Genomic DNA, 11,661 nt, shown 5'->3' with positions numbered 1-11,661 from the left:
AGCCCCAGGCACTGAGACCAGTGTCTTCACATTTGCTTTGACATTCCTGTGGGTTATGAAGTTTTGTTACCATCACTGGTCACCCCAGGTCTGCAGCAGTACAATCCAGTCCCACTTGCGAGTGCTAGTGAGATGAACCCAAAAGCCCATCAAATGGAGTTGGGCCAGGAAGAGAGCTCCAGCCTCCTCCTCAGGTGCCCTCCTTGCCCTGGCTCTGGAGCTTCTGCACAACTCCACATGTGCTTGCAGCAGCATTTATGCCCATTTCTAGGAGGATGGCAGCACCCACCAAGGTTTGTTCCATGCTGCTTGACAGCGCTTTGAAAGTGACCCTTGTTTGCAAGACCCAGACAGCAGAGGAGATAAAAAAGGAATCCTGTGAACTACCATGTTTTCTTGTATACAACACATACCTTTTTTCAGTTGCTGGAGATAGGCTTGCACATTAAAAATGGAGGACGTATGGCAACAGCAGTTTCTGCTGCTTAAGCCTCTGCCAGGGGAAAGAGAGAGTAAAGCATGCTTGTTCCAGCACATGCATCACACAGCTTCTTCACTTTGTTTTTTTGTACAGCCTTCTTCTCAGGATTTAGGCCCAATGTCATTGTGCCCGCTGCTCCTCTCTCATGGCATAGGACAGGTGCTTGGCGTTTGTTAACAGAGCTGGCTGGAAAATGGAAATCCCTTTCCATGAAACGTTGTGAAATTTTTGGTTTCCCTTCCTCTTTCATTCCGAATCAGGAGGGGGGAAAAAAAACCAAACCAAAACACATCATCTTTTTTATTCCACAGGAAAGAGTTCCAAAACAATACTGTGCAGGGAGAACTGAATCGGAGCTTTTCTGGTTTGCCAGCAGTCTGTCTGATGGGCAAGATGCCCATCTACGCCACAACAGCAGGAAAACTGGCTAGCTGGGGACCATATGAGCTCCTGTGTAGCCTAGAAATGCACAAGGAAGCCAGTAGCCTAGCTCCCAAGTAGCCTGTTGAGCAGGGGAGCTGGCTAGCAGGAAAATAAGCTGTCCCAGGTCGCTTGGCAACCCACTGGGCTGGCAAGCCTTGGAGAAACCCTATAACCTGCAGCTTGGCAACCAGGCTTCCTCTCAGGCAAGGGAGAGAAGCAGGCAAGCTTCTGACGGAAGGTTTCCAGAGGCTCAGACAGGACGGCCACATTGCTGCTGAATGCTTTGAGTCCAGCAAACACACATTTTCCAATGGAAAGCTGCTCAGAAGTTTTCCAAGGGACACTGTCTGACAAAAGATGCCAGTTCGGTGGAACAAAAGCTTTCCATGGAACATGAAAATTCCACCGCGCTTTCAGCAGAACCCACAAGCAGGTTGCAGGCTCCTCTACCCAGGAGCCACGGCCTTCCTCCGACTCGTCCAAAAAAAGCTTTACTAACCTTGCAGACAAATTGGCATGGCCAAGGTGGGGCAGTTGTGTCTCTGTGAAAGCATCCAACATAGGACTTTCACCCAACTGGACTCATTGGCAATGTAGGAAAAGCTTTCTGGGAGGGTCCAAGGAAACAATGACTAAAAAAAAACCAAAAACCCCAGTTGTGAAACTTTCCAATTCTTGATTTTCATTTATCCTGATTGTGGCTTCTGGACCTTTTTAAGGCAGCTTATGTTTTTCATCCCCCTGCTCCTCTAGTGAAGCCCCCTTCTTCCCATCTCCAGTATGTTCTTCTCAGTACTCAGCTCTTGACCTACAACCCACTTCTTCTGCATAGAAAAACTTTGGACTATGACACCTCTTGCCCTCAGACCTGCCTAAAACCTTATCAAGCTCAGTCTGTCCCTCACAACTGTGGCAAGGCAGACAAGCAATACTTCACTCATTTATCCCTTTGATATCACTCATCTCTCAAAGTGGGGGTCTGGTCATACCCTTTATATCTTAGCTTTCCCAAAGGATAGTAAATCTGATTCACTAATAGAAACTCAGAGACAAGACTGACATTTTCCTGCAGAGAATTTTGAAACAACATTTCTGATAGGAAATATACTTATGCAAAACTAATCTATTTCAGCAAAAAATGATCTGATCTGCCAGGGAGAAAGTAATCTACTTAAAGACATGGTCCCAACCTGCACTGACCCATGGACAACAATAATGAGCAAGTAACCATGCCTCAGGCACCAGTCTTTGCTGTCCCTGTCTACCTAAAGAGACCCATTTCTACTGGAAAGCATAATTTTTTGTGGTCATAAGCAATAGGTTGGAGAACTGCTGGTCTAGATCTAAATGGATAGAGAGCAGGAAGGGAACTAGGTACAGAAGAGTAAAGAGACCTCCAGGGTGATATGATAACAGGCCCAGAAAAGGAGTGTGTTCACTTTAACTTGGCATCCCGGAAGACCTCTCTCATAGCCACTGGACCAAGGTACCTCTTCTTGTTCCAGGACTGCTGTGGTAGAGAACTCCCCTGGATGTACAGTTCCTTCATGGGACATTTCTATACATGTTGAAAGAAGTAGTTGGGCCACACCAGTAGATCAGAGATGAAAAGTTGCATGGGAAATGAACCACAGAGCAAACAGACAGGTTCAGAGGAAATCTTCATAAAGAAATGGGCAGGAGGGGGAGGAGAAAGAAAAACTGTTCAGAAACCCTATCCATGCTCCACAGTAGTTCCAGTGAATGGGAGAACTCTGGCCAAGAGTGAGCCACAAGAAACACACAGAGCTGTGACTTTGGCCCAGACAGACAGCATTAAGTGCAGCTCTGGATGGAGCAAGGAGTGATATTTCCAAGAGACATTCCAGGCACCAAGTCCAGCCTTCACCGTAAAACAGAGTTACTGCACCAGCTACAGTCCTTCTTCTGGCAGCAGGACGACTACTGGATCCCAACATCAGAGGGCTCTTCAAACTGTAATGTCACATGCAACTACAGGCAACTCAGACTTAAGCAAAATATACCATTATTCTGAGTGTTCTGGGGCATTAAATGTGGTACTATTGTATTCAGTGCCTGCACTAGACAAACAGCGATACTGCCTCACTGTATTAGCATGCATAATCCTCAAGCAGGTTGCAATACCTTTAGGCACCCCCCAAAAAAAAACCCCCAACCCCCAAACTTCCTGTCTCTTCAGTCCTAAATCACACAGCTTGAGAGAGAGCACACGAGGCTGATTAGGTCCAGTAAAGTTTTCCTCAATTGTTCTAAATTGGCAACTCATGTCCAGGCAGTCATCAGAGGCTGGACATAAAGGCAGCACCTAATACAGAAGTTCTCATTCCATGGTAATATCCCACCCATTCCTGCTACAGTAGGACAGTGAGAAATATCTAAAAAGAGTGCAGAGAACCAAGATTAATATGCACCCACATTTTCTTGGAGGAGGGCAAGACAAATAAATAGAGTTTTGTTTAGACTTGGAAAATGCAGTATTTCCAGATAACAAGACAATAGCAACTTGGGAGTGTTCAAGAGCCAATTCCATTTTCAATATAGTTAGGCAGCCAACAGATTCCTCGTATCAGAAAAAAGTTAGATAATTTCAAAAAGAAATGCCATCCTGAATTAGGACAGAGTCTGAGTCTGGAATTTTTATGGCAAAATCTGAGTCTGGAAGATTCAGTTTGGGTCAAAATAATTTTCTTTCAGCCATCTCACTTAGATTTTGATATTTTAAATGAGAAATTAAGAATCATTTCAAAATAAAAACCCCATAAGTTTTCCCTTTGAACATATTTTGACAATTTAAGAAGTGAGGCATTTTTCACAACTGACTTTTTCCCCTCAAAGTCCATTTTGTTTTTGCCAGAAAAAAAGCTTTAAATAAAAGGTCTTACCAGCCCTACTAACTGTGATTTATTTCTCCATTCTTAGGGCAGACTGAAGGTATCTTACAGTGAACTACTAACAGGTCTGTAGGTACCTAACCTGCTAAGGGATTCAGCTGTAATCTGGATTCCACTTGCTGAGACCAACTCCTTTGCTCTTTATTCAAACTGAAGCTATTTAAGGGGACTTCTAGCAAAGTAAGACAGGTGCACAAACAACTTGGTTGCCCTCCTCTGTAGTGGGAAGAGTGGCCCCTCTTCCTTGGATCTTGAGTATATTTTAACACTCCCAGCAGCAGCAGGACTTTGGCCACCACGGTCCCCCTGCTTTACTTGTGGCAGGGTAGGGTGCTATGCTTTGTGGTTGCCAAAACTACACAGGCAACCCTGTCGCAACAGGTTAGACAAGGATTTGCTTGGGATGGTTTGGATAGGGATGATCCTGCCTCAAGTAGGGGATTGGATTAGATGACCTCCAGCAGTCCCTTCCAGCCTGATTTTTCTATAATAAGGCAAAGCAGAGTGTGAACTTGAAGTCAGTCAGGTACCCAGTAACTGTTCATGTGCACACACTTGTCCTGGTGGAAGTGAGCAGTAGCTTATGCTGCTTTCATGGATGGGAAAGCTACTTTACATTTACAGCGAGGTAAGGACATATTTACCAGTGAGGAACTGACACCGCAAGTGCACACCAGAGTTTATGGTGGCATAACTTGTACATGCGTCCTCCCACTAAGGTTGCATGCAAGTGCCAGCAGCAAAACATTACCTGTTCCCTGCAGCTGGGCCATGGAAAGTAAAGTACTACTCCCGGTGAGTAAGGATCAGTCAGGTATAGGAGCAGTGGGTCTGATGCTCATGAAATGCCAAAACCACAGTCTCCCGGACAGTTTATGTGACGTGACATTTTAAAATTTTGCTTTATTTATTATTACACCATCATCATTAATATTACTAGGGTATCGTGATTACTATTACTATTGTTGCTGCTGTTATTTTAAACCGCACACATGGGAATTGCCCAGGCACTGAAATTTTTAGCATCCATGAGTGCTTAACCCCAACACAAGATTGGGAATGTTGTCACAACACAAGGTCTAGCTGAAAGTCACCTTTGTGGTGTTGTACATCTAACTCTGTATTCAGTCTGACAAGCTGCTTCAGTTTATGACCTCTGGGGACCATCATTGCTGCTGTGGTGGAGGCAAGGGTTAGAATGACTCACAAACCACATCTTTGGACCACATCCAGGAAGCACAGTTCCTCCCTTCTAGGGAACCAGTATTATCAAGTGAGTTTAGGCTTAGTGTCAATAAGTGAAGGAATAAGTCCAACTTATTTATAACTGCTTTGATGAGAGTGACAGTCACTTAACCCCAAAGTATAAATAAGAGAGATCAATGCCAAGAAATGATTTTCCTGTTGTAAAGTTAAATTCACAATGTGCCTTCACAAGGCACTTTATATTAGTTTAAAGCAGTGCCATATAAAGACATACCAACTACTCATTTAGATTTTGCTTTCCAGTGCTTGTCTAGTTTCTGCTTTCAAAATTCAGACTACTCTCTATTTATATGGGGAAGATCCTAAGCCAGTCTAATGACTAAGAGATGCAATGGAGTCTCCCTCATGCAAGCCTTTAAATCAAAAGTCTTTCAAGAGTCAAGAAAGGAGTTAAAGACTCGATGCCTGGATGACAGGGCAAAAGCTTCTGGACTGAATTATGGAAGAGATTGAACTCTTTTAGCCTTCAAGGTCTATTAATCTGGTCTGGGGCTGCTGTGCTACTAGGCGTTTTATCCCCAAGGAAAAAGGGCTGGCTGAGCCCATGGGATGAGATTTCCCTGCACTGTTCCTTAGCACAACTAGGATCTGGCAAAAAAAATAAGAGTAACATTTAGGTTTGCATAGTAGTTTTGCAAGAGGCTTTCATTTGTTTGCTGAACAGTCTTCCTCCTCTCCTAGCATAGCCTGCATGGTGGAACTGGAGTCAAGCTGAAATAACTATGTTTAGCAGCACTTGGCTGGTACCAGTGGATCCAGGAAGGAAACTTTTACAGGCACAGCAAAGTTAGGTGTCAAACTCTTTGCATCCTTTGTGCCCATGAAAGCGTCTCAACATTCCTAGGAACACGATTGACGGGGACTCCAAGACACTGCTCTTGGTCATATAGTTTCCCAGTACCGTCCTCATTTTAGTGAGGACATCAGAAATCCTCCCATCAGTCAACATAGGCCAGACCGTACATGGCACCAGAGACACAAGAAACAAACAAAGGCACATATCTCCGCTTCACTGACCACCAAGAAAGGAAGAAAAAAAAAATCCATGACTCATGCTCAGTGGCATGTTATCCCTGAAAATGCACTTAATTAAAGCTAGGTACCGTTTCCTCAGTGTCTGTTCCTGTTGTTTGACCTCTGGCTTCACTTTTCTTGCCTTTCAAGGATGACTCCTGGTTTGGGGCACAGAAACAAGAAACTCCAAGCCCTTTCTGGGAAGAGCTTCTTGAAAAGTGCCTGCCAGTCTCTGCCTTATCTTTCCTCCAACACCGCTTTGTCAGCGTCTCTTGACTGGGAAGTGCTAATTGGCGTCTCTGTGGTCAAATGGGAATAGACATGGGTCATCTTGTCCTTTGCTTGCCTTTCCTCTGGGCTCCTTAAGAGAACCATTATTAAGGAATATAAATATATTCCTCTTGGACAGATCAGCAGCGGGGTGGAGGTTCCTCCGTCAGATGTCTAGCTCAATATAGCACCTCTGGACCATTCAACTACCGCCGAGTAGCATTTTTGACAGCTTCTTCAAACCACATTCAACTGTTTATTAATAACTTTGTCTCTCTCACACACACACAATGAAGCTGTCAAGAAAACAATGGTAGTTTAAATTTAGATAGAAGAGACCTAGAGGCACCACAAGTGCTTCCCCTTCTGGAGACAGCTCACCATAGCCAGGGATAGGAGATGTTATGCTATCCTCATATGAGAAACTACTGCTCTTTTTAAGTTTTCCCTGATGGTTATCTCAGTGGGGCTTCCTGAAGGATGACAGATTCATAGCTAGGGATTACAGGCAATACCTCCATGCTCATACTGACTTATGCTTCTCCTAACCTATTCCTGGAACACCACAAGCATGGATAGAGCACTGCTGTAGCTGTGCCAATAGTTTCCTGTCTAACAGGATACAGAGAGAGGCAGAAGATAATTGCCCCACTTCCTCCAAAGGTCTTCACCTTTGGAGTCTCTTCCCCATCCCCATCCTCCCAACAATATTCTAGTGTGATTTAGTTAATTATCTATTTTCCACAGGTGCATCCATTGCCATTATTAAGATCTCACCGAGCATACCAGAAGCCGTCACTGGGAGAAATTCATAGTTTGGGTGCAACTCAGAAGAGGGAAATGCTTGGGAAAGCTAGCCAGGATGGCACCTCCTCCACTTCCACCGTGTTTTAACCCATTTTTCTAAGCACAGTGCAAAGTTTGAGGTCCTGAATATATCTGGGTGAAGCTTTTTGGCCAAAACCTTCCATTAGAAAGAAGGGGGGGGAACTACTTCAGCAGCACCAAAACATTTCCCTGAATGCATCTCATCTTTATCAAGTTCTCAGAGTTAACCAGAGATAAAAATGGAAACTTTCAACCTTTTTGAACATTTTCTGGATTTTAAGGTTTTTCCATGCAACACAAAACAGCCTTTCATTTAGGCATTTTCTTCCATTGAAGACACCCCCACACTCCCCAAACACCCTTTAAATCAGTGAAAGTCCAAACCAAAACAGTTTCTCTTGGAAGTGAGCTTTCACCCCATTGTGGAGGTTTCTCCCAGGGCACCAAACTCACCTAGTTTCATAACAGGTCTGGCTGGGAGAGATTTATAGGAATCTGTCAAATTCATGTCCTGTAAGAGATCAAAAGGGAGACTGAACACAAATGAACCACCATGAGGTCCTGGCAGGAGTCTCTTCTTGAAGACAGCTTCTGGGCTGCCCCAGCCTAGCTTGGTACTCACAGGCAAGTCTTCAGCTACAGCTCCAAAGTCATGGCTAGGCATCAGACCCTCATTCCTCTCCAAGGAGACCCACCCAGTCACCAGTCATTCCAGCAGCTCCTGACTGCACAGATGCCCTCTCCTCTCCAACTCAGCTCAGCTGGGCTCTTCATCCTGCCCTCAGACCTGACATTGCTTACAGGTGTGACAGGGTGAGGCTACTCAGCCCAGAGCAGCTCATTAACCCTCAGCTGGCTGATGTGGTGTGTGTCCACCTCAAACACCCCTGAAACAATCACTTTAACTTTTCTTTTCTTTTTTTTTTAAATAAGTATTTTGGTTGGACCCTTTTCTTCCTCCCTTCCAGCACTAATCCTCACTTACTAATACTGCGCTGAGATGTTTAAGTATCATCAGTGACAAAGTACACCTTCTTCTACCTCCTGCTGGGAAACGCCACTCCTTCCTTCTGGACAAGGACTTGGGCCTGGTGGTTTATGCACTTGTTACCTCTGGGCTGGATTATGTATTACTCGCCAAAGCAGAATGTGAAAACAACAGGCGTGCTGCCAGTTGAGCAGACAAGGTTCTTTGGGTAGATGTGATATCTTGCAGGTGGAGCATGCATTCACGTACTCAGGGCCTCACACTGCAAAATGCAGTTCCCCATCTTCCACAAATTAAGCTGCTGTCAGCACAGAGACCATGCACTGTGCTTCCCTCCAGTGACTCCCAGTCAGCTTTTATTACCAAGCTAAGGCCTTCACTCTTGAGCTTTACTTCTCCCATTTACCCTGATAAGTGGTGCTCCTTGGAGGTAGAGAAGCACACAGGAGCTTTAGCTATGTACGCTCAGTGGCAGTCTCAGCTGTGGAGCCACCTTCCAGAAGGAAAGTGATTAATCCAAAATCAGAGCCCCTTATAGATCATGCTATAACACTCTTTGGTAAAGCTCTAATAGTACTACTAGACTAGTACAAACATTTAGAGCAATAACTTCTCCCTTAGGAAAGGGAAAAGAACCAAAGCCTCCATAAAGGTCACTGGGGACTCTTTTTTTTTTTATTACATTTGGTAATAATAAGGTAAAGTTATGTAATCTTGCCACAAACAAACAGATCATGGAATGAAAGACTCTAAATGGAAAAGGATTGCAGGTATATCATTATATGAAAATGGGATAAAATGAACCAAATAAGCAGTAGCAGTATGGATGGGGAAACATTTTCAATTTCTAAATGGTAGGAGTAGAAAGGAATGAGCTGATTATGTGCCCCAAGCTGATGGAAACTCAATATAACTGATTATAGACATTCTTTAGAAACTCTTGCAAGGATCTGGCCCATAAAATTACTGCTCTACCAAAAGAGCCACAGAGAAGACAAGTTAAGACACATAACTTGGTATGGCCCCAAAGATACAGAGGGTTGGGAGAAAAATTAAATGACCAAAACTATCACTGGAATGAGAAACATAGGGGAAAAACAGGGGACTGCTGACAAAATGGTGAACACAAAATAACAGGAGACAGTAAAGCAGATGCTTCTTGATGGAAACAATCTGGAAACAACTTGGAAGATTGAGCCCATCTCTTCTTGGAGGATGAAGATCAACTGGTGATTGGAGGGTTACTACCTTCATATGAGTACACAGGCTGCACTAGTAAAGTACCAGTACTGGGAGGTTGCCCTTCCTCCTTTGCCTGCTTTGTTTTAAGACTCAAGCTACCCTTTCTTAGACTCCCTCTGAACATCTGGAGGCAATTTTTCCCCACTTCTGTAAGACACAAGATGCATCCAGAGAGGCTGATACAGTATCAGACCTTCTGTCCATTAGTTATTTTTGGGGACCTGGCAGTGGGGTCCCTTCCTTCCGCTCCCACAGGGCAGAGGATACATAGCCCTCTTCTCTGGACGGGCACTGGTCCTGGGTGGGAGCTGGGCTGAGAGTGTCATCATTTCCTCAGCCACCCACCAGCCTCCCAGGTGCTCCCACATCAGCTACTGCAGCTATAGGAAAAAATGCAGATGAGCGTTGAGGCTCACAGAAAGCTAAAGACCCTTTCCAGAACTGGGTACAGAAAGTCCCCATGGCAGAAAAGAGTGTGAAACTCATTCACCCCTCTTAGTTAATAAGCTCCCTCCCACTCAGTCCCATGTTTTCCCTTCTCTTAACACACACCCATTGCTTTTGCTTTTCCTCTAAGCCCACAGAAAGGGGAACCACTTCACATTGGGTTAGCAGTCCACCCCCAGATTTCTTAACTTTCCCCCCGAGCCCAGATCACAGGGAAATGGTTCATACTGACTGAATCAGATGCTGCTGGTCTGGTTCACTCTGCTCAGAAGTCTGATGTGGCCTTGGCATGTGTCAACAGTACGTGCCTAGAATACAATCGCTGGTTTAGAGCAATTGTGACATCACACTGAGTTGTGAGGAGATACCAGCCCTAGAAGGCAAAGCCCATTTCTTTCAGGCTGTAGGAAACACATCATCTCCCAGATGGCCACTGTCTTCTGGAGAGAAGGCTTGTAAGCAGGCTGGGTACATCTACACGTGTGCTTTAATATGCATTGACCTATTTTAATGTGCATTAAAGCATCACTTAAAAAAACATGCTTTTTACTTAATGCATATTAAAATAAGCTAATGCACATTAAGTATCACTTAAAAAGAGTGCTCTTGAGTTGATGCTCATCAAGACAGGCTAATATGCATTTTCCTAGTACCTCACATTCGAGGTACTAGATTTAATGCACATTAACTAAAGCACATTAATGCATGTGTAGATGCGCCCTATGTGTTTAGATTTGGGACTAGATTATAGAAGGCAGCATGCGTCTGCCCAAAAAACAGCCCTTATACCACAAGTGCAAGCTTCATGCCCTCAAGAAAGGAAACTCAGCATGACTCACATACCGGACAAATTTGTACAGAGTGATTCTGCTGGTCAGGTCCTCAGCAAAGAGTGAGCCCAGGACTTCTAGCTGCAAAGCAGAGATTTCCAGCATTTGAGCTAAGAGAGGAAGACCATTAGTTGTGAGCAGAACAGGAGCTGACCACTCTTCCTAAAGGACCATTCACACAGTGGTCTATAAAACACACTTATTGATACACTTACAAGGGAAGGAAACAAGAAGATGGGCAGTTAATACCCAGAAGAAGGACAGTCAACCTGGAATGGCTGTGTTTGAACTAACAAGAAATATGAGAATGAAAACAGACAACTGTAGGAGAGACAGGCTAAAGAGCTGGCATGCAAACAGAGTAATATTTAAATCTTCCCCACCTGACCACCCTCTTGAATAGATTTCTCTTACCAAAACTTTCCATCTCCCCAAGAGGGCTGCACTGTGTTGTTGTCTGCTTCCCAGAACCCAGTGGGCAGGGACCCTTGCAAAGCCCTTCCTTGCCATTAGCTCTTTCCAGTGTAGGAAGAAAGTAGCAGAGAATTGGACCCTGAGTATGTAATTTTGAGACACTCCCTGTTTCCTGCATGCTAGCAGAAGCTGCTATTTCTCAGAGATTAGGGACTCCCACCCTGCTGATTGTTGGGAAGCCTCCTGATTATGTGCCTCCGAGTCTGTGTTTGGTTTGGTTTGATTTGTTCAATTAATATTTATACAGGATAAGGTCCACTGAGATGCAGCTGCTCATTCACAGGGACATCCTGTTGTCAAACAAGAAGGGTTAAGTCAACATTACAGGAAAGTTCAACAATATCAAAGCAAATACAGCCCAGAACTTGGCCAGGGCGCAAGGACCAGAAACACCACCAAGCAACAAAAGCTGGCGAGGCATTTATGAAATGCCTTCTTTCAGATTTGCCCCGCAATGATACACTATGCTGTGACTCTGAACAGGAA

At 44.5% G+C, this 11,661-nt stretch overlaps 1 protein-coding gene across 6 annotated transcripts in view; it reads right to left on the bottom strand.

Annotated features, from left to right (window-relative positions):
- SLCO2A1 (solute carrier organic anion transporter family member 2A1) overlaps positions 1-11,231 on the bottom strand; it is a 100,761-nt gene extending 89,530 nt beyond the window's left edge. The window contains exons 1-2 of one of the 6 annotated variants that reach the window (XM_006021017.3): positions 11,116-11,231; positions 7,648-7,705 (exon numbers count right to left, since the gene is read on the bottom strand). In XM_006021017.3, the coding sequence (XP_006021079.1) occupies positions 7,648-7,705; positions 11,116-11,211 (154 nt within the window). In that variant the 5' untranslated portion in view covers positions 11,212-11,231. Of the gene's footprint in view, positions 1-7,647; positions 7,706-7,816; positions 7,952-8,179; positions 8,279-10,714; positions 10,733-11,115 lie in introns of those variants that run through there. The other 5 variants (XM_006021020.3, XM_006021023.3, XM_006021019.3 and 2 more) reach the window with 5 other exon arrangements.
- Positions 11,232-11,661: the final 430 nt, after the last annotated feature.

Source organism: Alligator sinensis, unplaced genomic scaffold (assembly GCF_000455745.1).
Source record: "Alligator sinensis unplaced genomic scaffold, ASM45574v1 scaffold1086_3, whole genome shotgun sequence".
Taxonomy (NCBI): Eukaryota; Metazoa; Chordata; order Crocodylia; family Alligatoridae; genus Alligator; species Alligator sinensis.
The sequence above is the reverse complement of the archived record's forward strand: the minus strand, read 5'-3'. Positions and strand labels throughout refer to the sequence as shown.